This window comes from Scatophagus argus, chromosome 13 (assembly GCF_020382885.2).
Source record: "Scatophagus argus isolate fScaArg1 chromosome 13, fScaArg1.pri, whole genome shotgun sequence".
Taxonomy (NCBI): domain Eukaryota; kingdom Metazoa; phylum Chordata; class Actinopteri; family Scatophagidae; genus Scatophagus; species Scatophagus argus.
The window spans coordinates 15,654,928-15,677,446 of NC_058505.1; the positions used below are offsets into that span (position 1 = coordinate 15,654,928).

Here is a 22,519-nt window from a genome sequence, read left to right on the forward strand (position 1 = left end):
AAAACAGTCGCAGCTAAACGCCCCATACTCTGCGCTCAACGGCGCGCCAATCCTGAAAAACCGCCCTACTGCGAGATCCGATGGGGTTAACGGGAGACTCTGACGCTCTCCTCTCTCGCAGGTTGACTGCTGCTCCCACACATCGTCGATTTGTTGCAGCTTGAGGTATTTCAGCCCAAACACGGTGTCCTGTAATGACCTCACATCCTGTTTTCCCCACTTCCTTCTGAATGGACCGGTTTGGGACGGTCCGGTCAGCGCGCAGCGTGGATCTCTGTTGTGTTGGCGCGTGTCTGCACACACACATGTTGTCAGGTCCTCGGCGGTAGAAGTTCGCACAGGACGTCCGAGCAAACTTAATGCAACGACTGTTTAACGGTTTACTCACCTGACTATGCAACGCTTGATGTGCTGACAGAGAAGGGAAGATAAGGAGCGTCGGTAAGTGGTTAATAATCGTCTATGTGTGCTTATTTACACCGTGTTGAATAGTGAATAGCTTCATCACAGCTCGGCTGCAACTGTCGAAACGATTACGCGACTTTGTAACAAATTGTGCAAACTGCGAGTGAAATGGCTTCACAGTCGTTATTTGGTGCTGAAGCGGTGTTCAGCAGCGTGGACATCTGTGTTATTCACTGTGATAGTGCTTGTCTCCCGAGCACAAGTTGGTAAAAGGAGCTTGTTCAAACGTATCCACCGTCTTGGACTTTGTTTTATTGTTTTACAACTTTTGAATTATGTTTGGTATTAACGTGAAATCTGTCTAAATTTAATTGAAGTGTAGTTTGCTCTATAAAGTCGCACTTGTAAATCAGTTAAAACCCAGAGTTAGAGTTATTTTTTATGTGGATAGGCTTTCACAACTTGATTCTGTGACACCCAGCCAGTTCCTCTATGCAAAGCTTATGTAAAAGGATCTGTCACGTTGTAATAGAGAACCTGCTTGAAGTGAAAATTTGAATTCCTTCCACAAATCCTGGATTGGGTTAAAATCTAGACCCTCCTTTGGCTGCTCGAGGACTTTAGGGTTTTTAAAACTTAGTTCCCAGTGGCTTTAAGTTTTATTCTTTGCGTATTTGCGTTGCTGGAAAAATAAATCTTATCCCAAGACTGCAGCAGGGGTTGCTGCGTTCACTTTACGCTTTCGAATCCTCAAGCCTCCCAGGACCTGCTGCAGAGAAGCATCCCCACAGGATAAAGCTGCCACCTCCGGTTATCATGCTGATTTGAGTGGTTACATAGTTTTTTACTGTGATGGGACAAAAACGTAGATGAGTACTTAACTGTGTGTCAATATTTGGAAAATCTAGACTGAATTGATGTGTTTCTCCTTTAAAAGAAAGTCAGCGTAGTTTCTTTCTGTGGATAAAGTGCCAGGAAAAAATCACAGTGTTGTAAAGTTCTAAAATAACCTGCATATATGTTGTTTATTGAGAGATCAGACAGACTGTTAGTCAAACATTGTTGTAGGTGTGACTGTTATTGGACGGAAAACATGTGGACCTGGTGCAAAGGTTTCCACGTATTACAGCCTATTCGGATGAGAGCTTGACACCACAACACTATTTCACACAAATCATTCATGGTTAAACATTGCACAACTTTATCTCGCTAAAGCTATCCGTGAAGCTGTTGGTGTGATTGGACAGCCTAAACTTCAAACCTTTATTATGAGTACATTTTTTTACATACGCTGACATTCTTCTCTGCATTTAACCCATCACACACATGCAACATGTAGTGAAACACACAGGAGCAGTGGGCTGCCATTTCAGGTGCCCGGGGAGCAAATTGAAGGGCGTTGAGTGCTCAAGGGTACATCATCCGGCTAAGGGAGGGGGCGAGGATTGATCAATCATTCCACCGCACACAAATGTTTTCCTGCCAGTCCGGGGGGGTGTTGAACTGCAACCCTTCGATCACAAGCCTCTTCTCCAACCTCTAGGCCCCCCTAATGCATCATTCATCAGCACCACTGAAGTAGTTGTTCGGGTGAATCAGCGATCACTGTGCAGGATTTGATACAAGCTTTTTGAAATAATGCAGAAAGAAACCATCTGCGTTCAAGCCAAGATGAAGACATACGGCCGTAATTTCAGTCTTCATCTCATCTCCTGTTCCATGAAAATATGAGTCAGCAATGCAAAGCACCATAAGGAAAAACTTCAATGAAAGCAGAGCAGTATTGGAGGAAGTATTTAGACACTTAAATAAAAGTAATAATACCATGCCGTACAAGTCCTGCATTGAAAAGTTACTGAAGTTGAACTATCCAAGTATAATCGTAAAAATGTACTTAAAATGTTTGATGTAAAAGAACTCAATGCAGTAAAAGGCCCCCTGTGAGTGTTATGCTATATTATGTATGATATAACTCCATTATTATTACTCATGTATTAAGGTTAAAGTGGGATTTTGCGGTTGTAGTTGAAGTGAAGCTCATTTTGGACTAATGACTGGAACTAATGATTATTTTCATTATCATTATCATTCAATCTGCTGATTATTTTCTCCATTACTCAACACTGATTGGTGTATAAAAATTCTAAAAATAGTGAGAAAAGAGACACCTTCACCATGTTTGTTCTGTCCAACTAACAGTCCAAACCTCAAAAGTATTAGATTAAAACGATTAAATTAATTTAAAGGAAAAGCAGGAAATCTTCACATTTGTGCAGCTGGAATGATGAAATGTTTTTCACCTTTTAACCTCTCGTATGTCTTGTGTGCAAAAATTTTGTAGCTGGTACAGTATGTCCCTCCGAGATGTGGTGGAGTAGACGTGGAAAATCTTGTGAAAAGAAAGGACTCAAGTAAAAGTTTCTCTAATTTGTACTTGACCAAATGTAATTAGTTACGTTCCACCACTTGCCCAGAGGCTTTGAGGCCCGTGTGTCTTCACATGGCTGCTATGATGCGGCTAAGTGCTGCAGCTCATTCAGATTGTTACTTTAAAGAGAGACCCCTCTCTGCTTTAGACAGCTCATGACTTACCAACAGGAGAGGATTTTCCCTGCTGTAGGCTGTACATAGAGTTCATAAATTTGACATGTCCTGTTTCTATGTTTGATGCTACACAAACACACTCCGCTTCTTCTGTTTGTCTCTAGTGATGAATATTAAGGTCTATAATAGAAATCAAATGAAGCACTGACATCCTTTCCTTGTTTGGGCTATTTGGCTCCTGAAATCAGGAAACTGAATCCTTTTATGACGCAGATTGAAATTGCAACATCTTTGCTGACCAGACTGACTCAACGTCTGTGATAAGGAGTCCTCTGCAAGTAAAGCACCTGTTGGAATAAAGTGACCTCTCTTTCTCTTTGTAGCTGTTACATTTCTGACAGAATGAAGACGAGGGAGATGAAGATTATAAACCAGGGTCTAGAGGACGAGATGGTGAGTATCACTTTGGCTCTGTACCTAAATCTAAGGGACTGTACGGCTTCTTGTAACATGTGTATACTACTAAAATATGCATGTTACAATCAAAGACCTTCCTATGGAATATCAGGTTATGTATCATGAAAATATAAATGATAATGTCCTTGGTAATGATAAATATTTAGCCAAGATATTGTCGATCATGAGCAAATAGGCAATAACAAGACATCTGTACAAGACTGAGCGCCCTACTATGAGACAAAGGGGAGAAATCATAAGACAAGTTTATACTGTGCAAAAATTTACCTGTCAGGTTAGCGTGAGAGAAAATGTTTCTGTTAAAATTCAGTTTCCCTGATATAGTCATCCCAAATATAGGATCAATAAAGTGAAGTCTAAGTCTAAGTCTAGTAAATGGGAGAAATGGATGATTTACAACACAGTGGAAAGTGTTTCTGGACTAACTGCTATCTAAATTTCAAGACACTTTATTTGTTTATGTCCTTCTTAGACAACCATGGCTTCTTTGTTTTTGTCTCGTTTGTTTAATCTGTTTTTGCTTTCTTCATATACACTCAAAAATTCACTAAAGTTAAAAACGTGAATGTAATATCATTCATTTAAGTTTACTAAGAGATGGTCGAACACTTTGTTGATGCTGACCTGAGTGCTTCGTGTGCAGGAGGTGTGGGGCTACCGGCCCTGTCTGTGGAAGATGATCCTGGTGGGAGTTGGTACTGTGTGCTCCGGGGGTCTCCTGCTGCTGCTGCTCTACTGGCTGCCTGAGTGGGGCGTCAAGGGCACCTGCACACACACCTCGCTGAGGGAGGCACACACACTGCTGCTCAGGACCACGGTCAGGAAAACAACACACATCGCTGTCTCTTTTTCCTCACAATTAACTCAGTTTTTTCAGCTCATTTGTAATCAAAGTTTTCTCTATGTCATTTTCATGTGAGGAAAATAAATGTACGACCGTGTAGACTTTGTACAACCATCTGTGAGTGTAAACAAACAAAGAAGATTATATTTACTGTGCCTCGTGTATGCGTGTGAATCCATTTCCTCCTTTACACAATTTTGAATGAACTGCTCTCCCACCTCACAAATCATCCACACACATATACTGTATCTTGCTACAACTGATAAATTCAGTGTAGTCTCGCAGCCATGGAAAAGTCTCTACAGTACATTTTTATCACAGGATGAGTTCAGACAGTGGTTCAGAGCCAAAGTACATGTGACGATGGCTCTTGGGAGGAAACCCTTCGACAGCTTGGATCTGCAGTCCACAGCTCAGCTGCTGAACGGAGACGGCGAGCACGGCATCGGCGCCGGCCACGAGGAGCATCGCGGGAAATTTGCCCATCAACAGCCTGTGCAGGTACCACAGTGGGAAACTTTTTTTTCACCCTCGGTTCCTCATCTTAAGCTAATTAATTTTCGAGAAGACAAGTGTTTGAAGTTGAAAGTCCAGATCAGTGATTGGCTGGTTTTGAAGCGTGTCTGACCACCTCCTCCCCTTCTGCTTCTCCACTCACAGATCCACTACTTCACTCACCACAGCACTAAATACTACTGGAATGATGTGATACAGAACTTTGAATTTTATAAGTAAGAGTCCCTCTGACAAACAGTGTGCTGTGATAAAGAAGTATTTCTAATTGTATAGTTAGTCCTGCACGCATCATACTCATATGTGTTGCTGTGCACAGTTTAAATGAATGATGTGGCTTTTCTAGAGGCTTGGAGGATGTAAAGGTGAGCTGTGCAAGCATCCACTCTGACCACAGCTCTGGGCTGTCTAAACCTCTGCAGGAGTACAGGTACACACATTTCATGTTTCCCTACACATTGTTCTCTTATCTTATTTACAGTATTTATAAAAAAAAAAGCTTTGATTTGTCGTATTGACCGTGAAGGAAGCATCATTCCCATTTAACGTTATTAAAGCTCCTAATTGTCTAAAATTTTTTTTCTCAGGGCATTGTTTTTTGGGGAGAATGAGATTGCTGTAAGGGTGCCCTCTCTGTTCATGCTCCTCATAAAGGAAGTGAGTTTAGAGCCCTTTGAGTAACATCAAATCGGATACCTTCAGTTAGAACTTACCAGCAATAATAATAACATTCTCTGTCTCTTTCTCTTACTCCATCAGGTCTTGAATCCTTTTTACATCTTCCAGCTCTTCAGTGTCATTCTGTGGAGTGCTGAAGAGTACTACTATTATGCTACAGCCATAGTTATCATGTCTGCCATTTCAATAGCTACCTCTCTGTATACCATTAAAAAGGTGAGATACAAAGATCACACAGTAATACCAGTTTGTGGGGGGATGCACAGAATCTTAAAATTTTTCTTTCATAATAATCCTTCCTGAAAAGTAAAAAAACCCCAGCATTTTGTGTGTTATTGTGTGTTTCCAGAAGTATTGTTCTCCATTCTCTGACCCAGCGTCTCTCTTATTGCAGCAATATGTGATGCTACATGACATGGTGGCAGCGCACAGCGTGGTCCGTGTTTCAGTATGCAGAGAAAATAAAGGCAGGTTTTCACCTTTTCAATATAATAAAGAGCTGCAGACAACATTAAGAAAAACTAGAGTTATAACATAACTGTATGTATAGAGTTAATGTATATTAGTTCTATTATTATACATATAGACAATAGTATGCAGACAGTAGTCTTTATGGGGCTGTTTTCCAGAGGTTGGGCTCAGCCTCTTACTTCCAGTAAGGGCAAACCTTAATGCTTCAGCACACCAAGACACTGTGAACAATGTTATGCTTCCAACTTTGTGGCAACAGTTTGGGGAAGGCCCTTTTCTGTTCAGCATGACTGTGCCCCAGGGCACAAAGCAAAGTCTGTGAAGGCATGGTTGGATGAGTTTGGTGTGGAAGAACCCCATCCAACACCTTTGGGATGAACTGGAACAGAGATTGTGAGCCAGGCCTTTTAGTCAACATCAGTGTCTGACCTCACAAAAGCTCTACTGCATGAGTGGACAGAAATTCCCACAGAAACACAAAATCTTGTGGAAAGACTTCCCAGAAGAGTGGAAGCTGTTGCAGCTGCTGATTATTTATTTCATAATACACGAATAATGGTATTGATCTGATTTTCACTGCCCTTGTTCTTAATGTTGTTCCTAGACACTGAACACGCCATGTCAACAGAGCTCGTGCCTGGTGATGTCATTGTTATTCCAGCCAATGGGATAATCATGCCCTGCGACGCTGCGCTCATCCAAGGAACCTGTATCGTAAATGAGAGCATGCTGACAGGTTGTGTTTCCACACAGCTCCTTGTGCTCAGCAGTTCTATTCCTCTTACTTACTGACTTTTTCCAAAGCTTTTCACTGCATCACAAGGTCTTCATCAGCTGATTTCTTTCCATTTTTCTGGCCAAATGTAACTGGAACTTCAGTTAAAAATGAGAACTGCTGTTTCCAAGGTCAAGAATACATTTTCATGCTTGAAAGTCTTCGTTATTTATCTTCTGATCTTCTTTTATGTATATCAAAATTGATTGATCGCTATTCTGGAAGGGTTTTGTGCTGCCCAGATTTTACTTTTGACTTATGCAAGTCACTGGTACAGCCAGCTGCTCAGTCTTAGTCCTACAACAGCTACGACTACATATAATATCAGTGACAAAAGGTAATCCAACACAGTTAGCTGGTTTATTAGATATCTATGTCTCTGAGACATACACACACAGAACATAGTGATAGTATGAAACAGAGCATCAGTTCCAGGCAGAATTAAACTAAAGCTGTGAACAATAATGTAAATATTTTTACCCGTTGCAACTTATCTGTTTGGTTCCGTATTCTGCGATATATTGGGTCATTAATTGCTTCAGTTACACTTGTGCAGCTGTTTTTCAGCTGTGTTTTTTTTTACCAGATCTTTGTTAATTCTCCCTCCATCTCTCAGGGGAGAGCGTTCCAGTTACCAAGACCAGTTTGCCCAGTTCAGGTGCGGAGGCAGCCAAGAGCTACGACATGGAGGAGCACAAGAGACACACCCTGTTTTGTGGTACCCAGGTGATCCAGACCCGCTTCTATGCTGGTGAACCGGTGAAGGCTGTTGTGGTCAGAACAGGTGAGACAGAGAGAAGCAGAGCGGGAAATAATGACTTTAAGCCTTGGTGAAGAAAGCTTTGATAATTTAGCTTCAGCTGTAGCGTACAGACTCATCAGTTATAATTTCTTTCGTGTACCCACAGGCTTCAGTACGGAGAAAGGCCAACTTGTGCGCTCCATCCTCTACCCTAAACCCACAGACTTCAAGCTGTACCGCGATGCTTACCTGTTCTTGTTGTGTCTGGTGGGGGTGGCAGGGATTGGATTCATCTACACCATCATCCTCAGTATCATGAACAAGGTACCACTGCTCTTATGCAGGTGAAGTAACAGTCTCCTCTCGGAAATAAAAGAAGAAAATCAAATTGTATTGTTTAATTTATGTACCATAGATGCAGTGGATGGATCATCTTTACAGAAATCGTTCTTGATGGCGACTGTTTTCTGCTGCATTTCCTTTCTTTTCTTTCCTCATCCAGGTTCCTGCTAAAACCATCATCATTGAATCTCTGGACATTATCACCATCACCGTACCACCGGCATTACCGGCAGCCATGACAGCTGGTATTGTGTATGCACAGCGGCGTCTGAAGCGGGTTGGCATCTTTTGCATCAGCCCTCAGAGGATCAACATGTGTGGCCAGCTTAACCTGGTTTGCTTTGACAAGGTAAACCACAGCTGTCAGCTGATTGATTGTTAAGAGTACAAGGAAATAAAGTAGATCGTAAAGTAGTCATAAAAAAGAATTTCAACTTTTTTACCATCAAGTATCTTAGGATCATTGTGGGAACGCACTGCTTGACTTAGATAAAATCCATTGTCACAATGCATGAAAATTAGTTATGAAGGGTTCTAAACCACTTCCAGTTCAAGTGCAAATTCTCATTTGACAATTTCATAGTTTCGTGTTTAAAATTAATCATGATGTCTTGAGGCAGCGTTGTGGTTGGACTATGATGCCATTTGGCAAAAAGGTCAAGCATAATGCTTTTAAAATATGTTAATGCTGTGGTTAAGTTAGAATTGATTTCCTGCTCCTAAGTGTGATTAGTATGGCCTGGTTTGATACATTTGTGTGCTCCGTACCATGTTATGTTTGTATTTTTTCCCCTCAGACTGGTACTCTGACTGAGGACGGGTTGGACATGTGGGGTATTCACAGAGCTGAAGGTGGCAGGTAAGAGAGCCAACAAAGTCCAAAGGGATGTGACGTCAGCTAATATTGTCGTGATGATCTTTAATTTATTAATCCACCTTTCAGCATGCTGGATTTCTTTCCTGTTTAGTCTTTTGTATTTACATACCAACGTAATTCAAACTCAAGACTTCCCATTGGACAATGTGACAAAATGTGCTGTAAAACCATCTAAAGTATGTCAGAGATTTTGGCATTATGTTTATACTGTATGTAATATAGTCTCTTTATTATCTCTGTTTTTCTCAGGATGTTGTGAGAAATTTTGCATTATCAATTTGGTATGAATGTGATGATTTTACAGGTATTTTACTTGCTAGATTAGCCAAACATTGATATTCCTGTCTGGCTATTGTGCCCATGAACAGTTTCTCCCTCAGCTTATTATTTTTTGAAAGAAAAGGAAACACCTACCATCCGAGAACACTGGAGAAAGACACATATTCACAGAGCCTATGACTTTTAAATAAGTAACAGAACACCATATTTCTGTGCAGATTAACATTTGCTACAGGATGTTTCGACTCTTTGACTGTCCTGTTGCAGTCACAAACAGACCAGCTGTTGGGTGAGATCCTCCCTCTCTGTTACAGCTTTTCTCCTCCAGAGTCTGATGCAGCTAAAGACAGTTTGGTCAACTCTGCATTTGTGTCCTGCATGGCCACCTGCCACTCACTGACCAAGATAGAGGGCGAGCTCTCCGGAGACCCTTTAGACCTCAAGATGTTCAATGCTACAGGCTGGGTGAGCAAAGATTTTCAGTGTTTACACCCAGCATGCTTATAGTCATGAATTATGCAGCACCGTGCTTGTTGCCTTGGCAGAGCAGGTTCAGTTCTTGGGTAAAATGATTCAAGTCTGGGACCAATGCACCATGAACCACAGGAAGTGGTTCTTTTCTGTCAAACGAATTGTGGGACTGAGGTTGATTTTTTTTTTAAATCAGTAACCTTAGAGTAGTGGAGTGTGAAAGCTCAACACACAATTAAAATACATTATATAGACACTGAACCATCACACCAACAGGGACTTAAATGACACCACATTCTAAATACACAGACAGCTTTGCAGCTCTAACAGCTTCCACTCCTCTGGGAAGGTTTTTCACATGATCTTGGAGTGTTTCTGTGGGAATTATCAGCCATTCATGCAGTAGAGCATTTGTGAGTTCAGGCACTGATGTTGGACCAAAAGTCCTGGCTCATAATCTCCATTCCAGTTCATCCCAAAGATGTTTGATGGGGTTGACGTCAGGGCTCTGTGTGAGCCAGTCAAATTCTTCCACACCAAACTCATCCAACATGTTTTTATGGACTTTGCTTTGTGCACTGGAGCCCAGTAATGCCAGCCCCTGAAAAATGGCCCCATAAAGAGGTTTGTCTGGATACTTTATTATATTATGTGACCTCGCTTTTGTTTAGGTCCTAGAGGAACCCACAGAGGAAGAGACTGCACTCCACAATCCCATAATGCCCACAGTTGTGAGACCTCCAAAGGACGCCATCCCTGAAGCCAATCAGAACAATCCACTGACTCAGAACATGGTACACTGTCTCTCCACGTTATTATTTTGCGATCAGTGTATTTGTTAATGTCTATCAATAAATATGTTTTTTAAGCTCCTACCTGATCGCAGAATTATAATATCATTCAATCCTTCTTTTTTTTTTTCAGGAGCTGTCTGAATTATCAGTAAGTTATTTCTTCTTAAGTCATAATTCTTAAAGCAAATAGTTGAACAATTTTTGGGAAAATCCGTAATCACATGAGTTGGAGATAGATGATAAGATTGATATCACTCTCATGTCTGTATGTTAAATGTGATGCTTCTGCCCGCTGCTAGCTTAGCTAAGCTTAGAAACAGCTTGAATGGCTCTGTCCTAAAGAAACATCTACAAACCTCACAAAATAACACATCATATATATATATATATTACAATATAAAAACAACAAGTTGTGGTTGTACCAGGGGTTATATGCTAGACTGTTTCTTGGTTAAGAGCAGTCCCCTCTTGTTGCCCCAGCAACCTCACAGTGATGACAAGACTCCAGGTGCTTGTTGCCGGATATTTATTACTGCTCAGGCCTTTTCTGCTTGTTTCTGTCTTTCTGCTTTTGGTTGTAGAGATATTTTTTCATGAAGACACAGGTGTTTTAACAATCTTCTCATGTGACACTTGGCAAGAAGGAGAGGCGAATTTCCTAAAATGTCAACTGAACAACGAATTAAGACAGTTTTTTTCTATGTCTTTTGCTTCTCAGCCCCATGAGATTGGTATTGTGCGTCAGTTCCCTTTCTCCTCAGCCCTGCAGAGGATGACTGTGGTGGTCAGGAGGTTGGGGGAAAAACACATGGATGCTTACTTGAAAGGAGCACCAGAAGTTGTGACCAGCCTCTGCAGACAGCACACAGGTCTGCCATTTCTCTCTGTGTCAGCTTCGGCTTGATATTTCATCCATTACTTTGACATGTCTCTAAAGTTTCACAAAATAAGTGACAGTAAAATTAAAATCAGAAGCTTTCAGTGTCTTTCTTCATGGTCTCTATGTGTCTTTCCTGCCTATAAACAAATACTTGCTTACCTAAAAATCACAAGCCAGACTTGCATGTTCTTCTCTTCAGTCCCACAGAGTTTCACAGAGACTCTGGAGACCTACACCAGGCAGGGCTTCAGGGTTATTGCCCTGGCTCATCGTCAGCTGGAGTCCAAACTCTCCTGGCACAAAGTCCAGAGCCTCACCAGGTAACTCACAGACAACACTGTCCTCAGAATATGGGAATATTGGCAGGACATTACAGAGATGCCCTGCCCTGTAAGACTGGAACTCTGTTAAATATTTACCCTTTGTTAGTGTAGTTTGTTATTAATTAATTAATGCCCGGAGAACATAGTCCCCCTGATAACTGGACAGACCAAATGACATAATGTCCAAATATTTACGTTACTGCTACAGCAGCAAATGAAGTGATCCAGTTACCTAAAACACGAGCAAAGGTGATGTTTTTGGTGTCTCTGAATCAACCTCCAAGCTGGTAGCTGAACTCACCACCAGCAGCAGGGAGAAAGCATTAGAAACACAAATCCACCAGCTGCAGTCTCAGCTTATGATAATGCAGCATAGCTTTGGTGCTATTTGAGTTAAAGGGAGTGACGAGTCAGGGATTGACCCCCTGAACTGTTTGGTTACCTACCAAAGATGACCTTCACTCTGGTGAATGTAGGAAACCATTCAAGCAGAAGTTGCCAAGGCACGTTGGCTGAAAGAAAATTAATTAATTAACTCTTGACCTCCTGTAAAGCAGTTACAGTCGCAGATTTAAGATTAAGATGATTTCAAATCAAAAGTTAAGTCCTCGTTCTCTGTTACTCTGTCTCATTCTCTGAGGTCTGATTTTATAAAATGACAGCATGAGTGACAAATAAATTGTGTGGTTTTTTTTTTTATTTTATACTAGTGAAATGTATGTTTTGTCGTTTTTAGGGACCTGATAGAAACCAACATGGAGTTTCTTGGTTTGGTCATTATGCAGAACAAAATAAAAAAGGAGACTGCCGGGGTTTTATGTGAATTACGACAAGCCAACATCCGCACTGTGATGGTCACAGGTAAATCTGTTAACCGTTATTGTTTTCTTGGGTGCTCGAATGGGAGGGTATTCAGTGGTACGATTTACTCTTTGGTGTACCATGACTTTTTCTTGTGCACATACTCTTTTCTGGCCTGTACATGCCAGGTTCTCTTGGAGATTCATAATGGCCCTAAACAAACTGCATTACCCAGGAGGCTGTACGCCACGTTCACCTCGATTGCCTGCTTTTTTCTGTTGGCTGCTAGCTTAGTTAAAGGAACCCTTTGCCCCTAAAATGAATATTAAGTCATTATTTACTCACCACCATGCTCACGCAACAGTTGGGTGAACTTTCTAAGTCCACAAAACATTTCTGGATAAATAATGACTGAATTTTCATTTTTTGAAGAGGATGACGCTAATAACTAAGTCTGTGAATAAAAAAATGGTGATTGTGCTTCGCTGTGTGATGTGCTTTGTGTGAATGGTGCTTCCTTAAAAGTAGGAACTAATGATATGCCAGCCAGCTAACTTCATTGCAACACACACACACACACAAAAGAAATGGTTGTCCTTGTGGTTAAATAAATTAGTGTTGTGAACATCAGCAATATCTCTCAGCATCTTTTTTCCCTGTAAAATTCACAGTGTAATACTTAATGAGTTGCTGAAGCCAATACGTGTGTGCATTAGGGGAGTGCAGTTTTTTTTTTTCACTTCAAGCACTGCCTATGTTATCATGGCATTGTTGCCTGATGTGCTACATAAAGAATGAATTCAAAAGTCTCGTTCCCCTCCTCTCTCGTTTATCTTTTGCCAGGTGACAACATGTTGACGGCGATATCCGTGGCTCGAGATTGTGGGATGGTGCGTGCACATGAGAAGGTCATTATAGTAGACGCTGAGCCTCCTAAGGACTTCCTCCCTGCGAGCATCACATGGTGTTACACTGAAAACACTCAGGCCATCAAGGACAATCAGGTGAGACAGGAAGCGTAAGAGCCACTGAGTAATGGTTATGTCAGTATCAATAAACCTAATAAACGTGTATGCACTCACACTCTGCACTCTGTTCATTGTAGAGAATATTTGTTACCCCTTTTCTCTCAGGGCAAACACTTAATTTCCCACTCCTGCTTAACCACTGCTGTTTGCTTTAGTGAAATTTAAGACCTGCTTGTTTAGGTATATCTTAGTAGTTATTTGTGTCCCAAGAACAAACAGAATTGTTCTCACATGCCTGAAGTGAAGAAATTGACACTGCAGAGTCTGATTAAACCCAGTGTGGAAGTCACACACGGTATTCATTATTGGAGAGCGTGTTACATGCAGATAAGAGCACAAGATGGAGTCGACAAAAAAATATTTTCAAATGAAATCCTCCACTATTTGTGCAAGACAATACAATTTCATTTTCTTTTCTGGTGTTCTGGTGACCACTGACTCATCCTCTGTCTTACAGATGGTGGAGATAAACATGGAGGAGGAGGAGGCATGTGACAAGCAAGTTCAGCAGGAACAAAACTATCACTTTGCTGTGAGCGGCAAAGCCTTCGCTGTGATCACTGAGCACTTCCCTCAACTTGTCCAGAAGGTACAGGCTCATCTTTGGACACATAACATTTATATGTTCAGATGAGTATTTGGTTTATATCAGCTTTAAAGCATATGTGCATAGATGAATGTGTGCGGTTTAGGTTGGTTTCTGTCACTGGTGTCATGTCATTTGGACAGTGGTGGAGGGAATCTGAAAAATTTACGTTTAAGTAAAAGTAGGCAAGTACTTTCACAAAAATGTACCTTAAATTTAAAAAGTAAAAGTACTTACTGCATAAAATTGCATGTAATACTATTAAATATTATATCATTAAATTATTATTACTTATGTATCAATGTAAAAGAAGTGGAACTAATGATTATTTTTTGTTCTGAATGAATAGGCTGATTACTTTATACGATAACTGATTGATTATTTGGTTAAAATTCTATAAACAGATTTGTTGTAATATTTACCCAGAATCCAAAGCGACACCTTCACAATGTTTTGTCCAACCAACAGTCCAAACTTCAACATTTTTACAAATAAATAAAACCTATTAGAATAATTTAAAAAAACAGTAAATCGTCACATTTGAGAAGCTGGAACCATGAAACGTTGATGCATGAAAAATGACGTAATGGTTTTGAAAACAGTTGGCAGTTATTTTCCTGTCAATTGACCAACAGAGTTTCAATTCTGCTAATAAGCACAGCGCGATTTTAGCAAATCATCATATTTTATAAGCACTTTATATGTTTTGTGCAAAAAACACTCAAGAAAAGTCAAATATATCCCTCTGAAATGTAGTGGAGTTAAAGTATCAAATGACATTAAAACCAAAAGCTCAGATAAACTACTACCTTGAATCTGAAGCTCTGTACAGTACTTGAGTACAAGTACTCAGACACATTCCAACATTGCTTTTGATGTTACTGTAATTCTTTGCCTGTCCACATGGGGGCGCCACAGCTCGTGCTGAGTGGCACTGTGTTTGCCCGCATGGCTCCAGACCAGAAGACTCAGCTGGTGGAAGTGCTGCAGAGCATCGAGTGAGTCCCTCTTTTGTTTGTGGCCTCAGTTTAAATCTGCTGTTTTACAGATTCATCATCACTAGCAAATACACACATTTTACTCCCTTTGTTTACCTTCCAGCTACACTGTGGGAATGTGTGGTGATGGCGCCAATGACTGTGGAGTAAGTGTGGATTCTATTCATTTAAAATACACACGTCACAGCATTTTCTCTGTGTGTGTTCAGGTGTATTTAGAGTATTTCTGTGTTTTGGGTATAGTTCACATCATCCATCACTTCAGGTTGATTCAGAACATTCAGAATTAATTAAAAGTTAAACAATATGCTTTGTCACATCTCATACCGGACTGATGACACCAGCTGGTTTGTAAAAAGCTTTGTAAAAGCAGATCCTTTGCACAAAATTCCATAATCACATTTTAATAAAATTACAAAAAATATCCAACAATTAAGCAATAGTTTATGTGAATTTATTGGGCAGTTTAAAAGTTGAAAGTCGTATATCTAGGCTGACTGAAAAAATGCTAACAAAATCTAATGTTTCTGAGTTTATTATACATACATGTGCTGCATGTTAAACGTTGTTTGTCTGTTGACTTCTACTATCAAAAATGTAAAATATTTCAAGCTAAAATGCAGTAAATGTCTCAAAAATCAGGCTAGTCAACTAACATGAAAACATTGAAACCTTCCACCTCTTGATAATATTTGAGTGAAAAATGATTTAAACTAATGTCTCTCTCTCTCTCTGTGTTTCAGGCTTTGAAGAGAGCTCACAGTGGGATCTCTCTGTCTGAGCTGGAGGCATCTGTTGCTTCACCCTTCACCTCCTCCACCTCAAACATCTCCTGTGTCCCCAACCTTATCAGGTAGCAGCTCGCTCCTAATGGTCTTTTAGGGATTTCAGGAGTCCAGAGGAGAGAATTTCACAATTAATCACACTAACAAAGCATGAAATATTTAGCTTTCTAATTCGTTTTATCTCTGATTTCTTTACCTTCCAAAGAGAGGGCCGAGCTGCCCTCATCACATCCTTCTGCGTATTCAAGTTCATGGCTCTCTACAGCATCATCCAGTACCTCAGTGTCATTCTGCTCTACTCGGTAAATACACTGCTGGCCTTCATATTCATCTGGAATAATGCAATACTCCAAATACTATCTGATTTACCTTGAATACAGCTGGGTATCTTATTTTAAAAAGGAAAACATGATTTACAGTGAGAGTTTATTTTTCCTCCTCTATATTCGATGTTTCCAGCTGCATAATGAATACCATGAACAAAATCCTCTGTGTTAATTCATGTTTTTGGTGTTTTAAACATGTTTTTTCGTATGTTATTAGACATCCAGCATTTGTTAGCTTGTATGGTCAGTCAGTGCCATGGAGTTAGAAACGCTGGTATTGTTCCCACGTGAGATTCAGAGAGTTCATGAGCGAGGAAGGCGTGAGGAGCCACTAGAAGCAAGTTTGAGGCTTAAATAGAAGCAGGGGTTTCCATCCATTGGCTGTGAAACAAAAGCAGCGACCACAAAGTGAAGTCGTTTTGTTCCCCGGTGAGAGACGGCTATCAGTAAACCATGTCATGTGTGATCACGTTGATCTACGTGAGAGCTGAAGTCAGGGAGTCTTACAGATTTAAACTTTGTAGATCCAGCCATCTACTGCTGTGTGACTGTTTTTAATATTTTAGATTCTCAGCAACTTGGGAGACTTCCAGTTCCTCTTCATCGACATCGTCATCATTCTCGTGATTGTCTTCACAAGTGAGTGGCATGAAGAGAAGTCCAACAGAATCACTGTTTGAGTTAGAGGGTTTAATAAAAGGATTCAGAAATAACGACTTCATGGTCTGTGTCCGTCTTCAGTGAGTCTGAACTCGGCGTGGAAGGAGTTGGTGAGGCACCGCCCTCCGTCCAGTTTGATTTCCGGCCCGCTGCTCTGCTCGGTTCTTACCCAGATACTCACCTGCCTGGTCTTCCAGGTCCTGGCCTTTCTCTTAGTACGACAGCAGAGCTGGTATGAGGTGTGGACACCTCAGTCAGAGTGAGTAGCACCTCCCAAATGAAGAATCAGTAAATTTACTAATAGGTAAATATGTTACTTTATGTGGTCTTTTGTCTTCTGTCACCTGGACAGAAACATTAAACTGAGTTTTCCTCTGCCTTTTTCTTATTCATGTATTATCTGTCTAGTTAAATGCAGTGACACATTTTATATCGTGTAAGCAAGAGGATAGGATGAAGAACGTCTGAGAGGATTTGAAAATTGTTTTTCTTATTCTTTCTGGGTTTGTGCTTTCTGAATGAGGAGCTTTATATTAACAGTCTGCTTCTCCTCTGCCCTCCTCTGCTGTAGTGCCTGTAACGTTTCCAGCTCCAGGCTCTCTCACGGCCTGAACGTAACAACCCCCCAGGACCACAAAAACATCAAGAACTACGAGAACACCAGCCTCTTCTACGTCTCCTCCTTCCAGTATTTGGTTGTGGCCATCGTTTTCTCCAAGGGGAGGCCCTTCAGACAGCCAAGCTACAAGAACTGTAAGATCATTTAGTGCTGGTCAATTGTCAAAGCAATGTGTGAATGAAAAGAAGTGAATGAAAATTATTGTTGGCGCAGAGCTGAGTTTAAGTTAGCCACATTTGGGCACTTTTTGAATTGGGGTGTTGTACAAGGCTAAAATGTAGAAACTTAAAAATGAAGTTGATAGAATCTAATTCTGATAAAACTTGTAGCTGTAATTTTATTTTCCCAAGTGCATGTGTTCTTTTTGTTTGCTCTGCCGTCAGTAATCCCTTCCCATATGAAAATAGTTTGATTTAATAATTAAACATGGTGTCACTGAATGTTCGTATCTTTTTCTGACAAGGGCCATTCATGCTGTCCTGCATCAGCCTGTATGCTTTTCTCCTCTTCATCATGCTGTATCCTGTTCCTGCCATCGACAGTTTCCTGGAGGTAAACTTAGTTTCTCTCTTTGTCTTGAATGCTGTTGTTTCACTGGTTGCTCTGAAAAGTGTTAGTGATATTAGACTTAGTGGCTTTAGGTTTAAAGAGTAGAAACAGAAACTGTGCTCCATTTTAAAGAAGGTGTTACAGTGGCTGGGAAGTTGCATGAAGTTGGTGGAAACTGTGTGTATGTGTGTGTGCATGTGTGTGTGTGCAATGCTGCATTCAGCGCCTTCCTGCTGCTCTGCCTCCACTCAGATCGTGTGTGTTCCCCACGACTGGCGCGTCACACTGGTCATCATTGTCATAGTGAATGCAGCTGTGTCTGTCATGCTGGAGGTACGCTTTAGAGACATCACACCCTACATGCTCTTTTTGACTGATCTCCTTTTTAAATCAGAAAACTGTGATTTGCATGCATTGATTTTTTTTTCTCTGTTGAATCAGTGCTCAGAAGTGCATCACCGCTTAATGAACAAAATCAATAAATCATTCTTTAATTTAAGTTATTTCTCTGTGTGTTTCTGTGGCTGTAACCCAATCTTTGTGTTCAGCTGATTCTCAAGTTCCCACTGAAATCTTCCGTAGATTTTGATCCTTGACATCATCTTGTGGAGGCTAGTTTTCAGAGACAGTCAGGGGGGACATCACCAATCAGAGTCCCCCTCTGCTGACACACCACAGGTTTGCAAGCTTTTGATTTGTTCTTCTTTTTTTTGCCTGTATTATTATTAACTGTCAAGTCTCTATTTCTCTTGCTGCAGGTATTCCTCTGAAAATTTAATTCAACTCTTCTGGCTCATCTCCTGAATTCATCAACTGTCATTTCTGGGTTTATTTTCAGGCAATAAATCCCCACTAGAAACAGGAACTTCCAAAATTGAAAATGAACATAGGAAAACTCTTAATATTAATGCATTAAGTGGCATTATTACATTTCTTCTGAACGACCACAACACCAGAGCCTGAAAAGTTGTCTTCTTGACTTAAAATTGTTAATCAATCCCAATATTTCCTACCAATAACAGAAAAATGCTTCAAGCATTCAGCAATGATAATATAGTAACAGCACTAACAACTCTAACAGTTTTCCTCTACTCTTCGTGTTCTCAGGAGGCCAATGGCCGCTGGGGCCCATCCTTCCTCTCCCGCTTGTTCTGTCGGAGCAATAAGCCCCCGAGGATGCACTACATGCGTCTGGCCCTGGCGCTGCAGGATGATGCCCACTGGCCCCCCGGACCCTCCACTGTCACCTACGCCAACGATCCACAGTCCCACATCTGTAAGCCCCTCTGACACCAGCCTGACCAACAAGCACACTGTTACACAGGCTAATTGTAAACAACAAACCTTAATGTTGCCTGTGTTGAGCCATAACATGTGAAGGACGATGTTTATAGGATGTTGAGCCTGCTGGACACCAGTGACCAATCCGGGAGCTTCATAAAGCCGAGGCCTCCTACTGTAACGACTGACTGACATGTTAAGTGCTCATACATAAGGTTCAGACACTGCACTTGGTTTGTAAACGTACTGTCATGTCACACAGCTGAAACTTGAGACGGGCCTCTATCAAAAGCTAGCTGATAAAGGAATAATATCCTTATTTGCTTTCTTATCAAGCGTTAGATGAGAAGATTGATACCACTGTCATATCTGTACAGGAAAAATGAATGCAGCTTTCGGTTAGCTTAGCTTAGCACAGAGACTGGAAGCGAGAGGAAACAGCTAGACTGGCTCTATCCAAAGGTATTAATCTTCTAAAGATCACATATTTTATCCTCTTTGTTTAATCTATACTAAAACACAAGTGTAACTAGAATTATCACCTCATTTCACATTTGTGCCAAGGAATTCAAGGTGTTCCTGAGTAAGTGACAGTAAGTGTAAGTGACTGACACTCATGGTGATGACCAGACTCCATGCTGGCTGTTTCCGTTCTTTATGCTTAGCTAAACTAACTACTCTGCTGCCTATACCATACAAAAAGCAACTATAACACTGGACACTGAGAATGGTTTCTTTTGTTGCTTTAAACTGGTTTTGTCATCTGAGCCAGTATTTGAAAAATGAAATGGTTTTACACTGAACTAAAGCTCAAACATGTCAGACACAGTAGTTGGCTGCTGTTGCTCATTCAGGTCTGATTTGAAAAGCGCTGGATGAAGTGTGAATAAAAACACACAGCCTTTCATAAACATTAAAAAAAGAAAATAATTAGGTCATATGAATTCAAAGAGACATGACCATAAGTGTGCTTTTTTCGGTTTTATGAACCTAACTGGTACTGTTGTATTACTGGGAACAGAAAAAATATCACGACTGCCTTTTTGTCTTAGAGTTACTTTGGCTGAAATTCTTCCCGTGGAAGAGAAAAGCAGAGATTTCTGTTTCCCTTGTTGTAAAAATTTAATTGCCAGTTCCAGTTTGTGTGGCTGTGAGAAAGAGAGAGCAAGAGTGGTTAATGAGAGATATTTCTTCGCGTCTTGAATGGGTGACAGAATCTTTTTACTCTTTTTTTTTCTTTTTTTTTTAATGAAATGTTTGAAAGGAAAATTAATTACACCATTCAACATCACTAAGGTACTGTACACAGCTGGTAATGTTTTAATAAATGAATTAAAGCAATTAAATTAATCTAAATTAATCATTAATCAATGAGATGCTTGCTACTGTGCCAGTTTAATTACAGTTGTCTTTAACATTTGATTTCAATGTCATATTTTTATGTAAACATTTACAGCTGTTGTGTATTATTCTAGTAAAGGTTTAAAAATGAGATAAATGTGAAAAAATTGAGAATTAGTCATTTAAGTATTCCCTTTATTGCTATAAAACATTTTATAATTGTTTTTATAAATTGTAATACAGTATTTGTACTTATTTTCTTATTTCTACAATGTGACAGAAGTGTTTCAGTGTCTGTCAATGAATATCCCCGTGTTTGCTCTGCAGAACTCCCATTACATTTCCCAATAAATCTGTATATTAAGCCACTCTTGCGTGCTTCGTGGGGGGCTGACCTTGGTCACACTTGTTCAGCTAAGACTTACTGATCAATTATGGGCTTTCCCAGCCTCCTCACTGCCTGGCATATGGGCGCTTAAAGGGCGCGAGAATGAAGGAGAAAGAGGGGTATCATTTCATGTGGAGATCAGGTCCTATAGGCAGTGAATGGGTGGATTTAGGGAGGACTGTGAAAAAGGGAAGGGGCTCCTCGCTTGTACCAAAAAGAAAAGAATCTCCCACAGATCAGGGAAGAGCCTTTTTGGGAATATTCATGATGAGGATGAGGAGGCATCATGAATTCATGTGTGTCTCCCTGACTTGAACGGATCATCTTTTTGGTAAACACTGATGTGTGCAGAGCCAGGATGTCTTGCTTTCGATCGGTGTTTGCCATGTAGTTTCGTGGAAAGTGTTGCCTCTCCACAAAGCAATATGGGTTTTTGTGTACACTCCGCTGTATTCCTTTTGTATCAGTAGAGCAACAGATGGAGAGTGGTGGAAACACATAAAGAAGCTAAAACACACAGCCTTTCTTTCTCACAGCTAGCTACTCACTCAAAAAGATTTTCTCAAGCTTGTGCTCAGACGTGTGCTATTTCAAACATTTTGGACTTCATCTCCTTTCTCTTTTACCCATAGGTTTTTTTGTCTGGGTTTTGTACTTTCAAGATTTGGCCCTGTGCACACAGTCTTTGTTTACTGTTTCTTTACTCACAACAGTCCCCACAGAGAGATCAGACCTTATTAGAATAAATTGTAGAGCAACAGCCACAGTAACACCCTTTCTGCAATAAAAGTTTTTGCTTCAGGTGATTTCTGAATGTGTCTGTTAACACCCAACACACTTTCACTTTCACCCACAGGCTTTCACTTTATCTTCACAAACTCCGCAAGCACAACTCAATCTGCTGCAGCTTCTGTGAAGGCTGTTGGACACTCATAAGGCCCTCGTCTTGATTAATAGTCAGGACACAAGGCCAACCTGATGCTCACTTACGGTTGGCCTCATTTTACAGATGACACAAAGACAACCCCGTCTGGTAAAAGGTCTGTGACCCACCAGACGGTCACAAAGCCCCTCTCCTCCCTCCTGTCCCCAAAGCATGGGCTCCTTCCCTGGGCCTTCATGGTGTCCCTGTCCCCCTTCCTTTATCAGTCTTTCCCGGACTGAATGGGCTCTGTGGTTGGTCAATAAATTCAGTGATTCAGGGGGTGGACAGTTGCAGCCGTGTTAACGTTTGTTCACAGGCTTGTCGGAGGGACGGGCCCCGCCCTGTGGCTCTTTGTCTCCTGTGGTCCCTCAACAGGTTAGAAGTCAATGGAGGGCCTTGTGCAGAGGTGGCAGGGGCATGGATGGAGCCGCCTCTCACATGGGGTTCACACAGGGGGAGGACTGGCCCGGATCACTGTGACACTTGTTAGTGTGGGGCCATACAACATTGCTGGGTTGCCTCTCTCGTTCTCCCCTGAGGACCCTGTGCGATATTCAGCGCTTTAAACAAACTAATGGTTGAGGCTGCAGGGTTTGCATTGAGGTAAGCTGAGCTGCACTCAGAGGCCTGGCGTGACCACAGAGAAAAGAAGTACACAAATATATCTTACAATATCACTTTACAGATCAGAATCACAGTAAAATGAGGTTCACATTTTGGTCCACAATCTATAGTGAAGGTGATTCTGCTATCTAAGTACAAACCAGCATTAATGCACCTTTGTGGCCTGTGAAGGTGCCAAACCGTTGCTGAGTTA

The 22,519-nt window shown here is 41.0% G+C and overlaps 1 protein-coding gene and 1 long non-coding RNA gene across 6 annotated transcripts; one reads left to right on the forward strand and one right to left on the reverse strand.

The window, feature by feature from the left end:
• The first annotated feature begins 17 nt into the window (after positions 1 to 17).
• LOC124068872 (polyamine-transporting ATPase 13A3-like) lies at positions 18 to 21,690 on the forward strand. Of its 5 annotated transcripts, none has more exons than XM_046407391.1 (34): positions 18 to 441; positions 3,333 to 3,402; positions 4,070 to 4,243; positions 4,592 to 4,771; positions 4,931 to 5,001; positions 5,130 to 5,213; positions 5,371 to 5,440; positions 5,543 to 5,677; positions 5,856 to 5,928; positions 6,537 to 6,668; positions 7,324 to 7,491; positions 7,616 to 7,773; positions 7,952 to 8,140; positions 8,589 to 8,650; positions 9,262 to 9,412; positions 10,090 to 10,212; positions 10,343 to 10,360; positions 10,931 to 11,081; positions 11,292 to 11,412; positions 12,152 to 12,276; positions 13,060 to 13,220; positions 13,702 to 13,833; positions 14,749 to 14,828; positions 14,932 to 14,974; positions 15,572 to 15,681; positions 15,819 to 15,915; positions 16,506 to 16,578; positions 16,681 to 16,858; positions 17,171 to 17,352; positions 17,682 to 17,770; positions 18,020 to 18,100; positions 18,350 to 18,445; positions 18,875 to 19,043; positions 19,162 to 21,690. In XM_046407391.1, coding segments are annotated over exons 2-34 (3,729 nt in total). In that variant the 5' UTR covers positions 18 to 441; positions 3,333 to 3,351; the 3' UTR covers positions 19,164 to 21,690. The 5 variants fall into 5 exon arrangements, with proteins under 5 accessions (XP_046263347.1, XP_046263348.1, XP_046263346.1 ...); XM_046407392.1 differs by having other exon boundaries at positions 16,681 to 16,709; positions 16,797 to 16,858; positions 18,875 to 21,689; XM_046407390.1 differs by having other exon boundaries at positions 18,875 to 21,677.
• Positions 7,338 to 11,406, reverse strand: LOC124068877. The gene is made up of 4 exons (XR_006844989.1): positions 11,252 to 11,406; positions 11,033 to 11,143; positions 7,699 to 7,809; positions 7,338 to 7,473 (listed from the first exon to the last, which is right to left on the reverse strand). It is a non-coding gene; the product is annotated as an uncharacterized LOC124068877 (long non-coding RNA).
• Positions 21,691 to 22,519: the final 829 nt, after the last annotated feature.

Coding starts and splice junctions, on each gene's coding strand:
- LOC124068872 (XM_046407390.1), top strand. CDS start 3,352: ATGAAGACGAGGGAGATGAAGATTATAAACCAGGGTCTAGAGGACGAG. Junction 11,413..12,151: donor AAAGTCCAGAGCCTCACCAG/GTAACTCACAGA, acceptor TGTCGTTTTTAG/GGACCTGATAGAAACCAACA. Junction 18,101..18,349: donor CTGTGTCTGTCATGCTGGAG/GTACGCTTTAGA, acceptor AATCTTCCGTAG/ATTTTGATCCTTGACATCAT.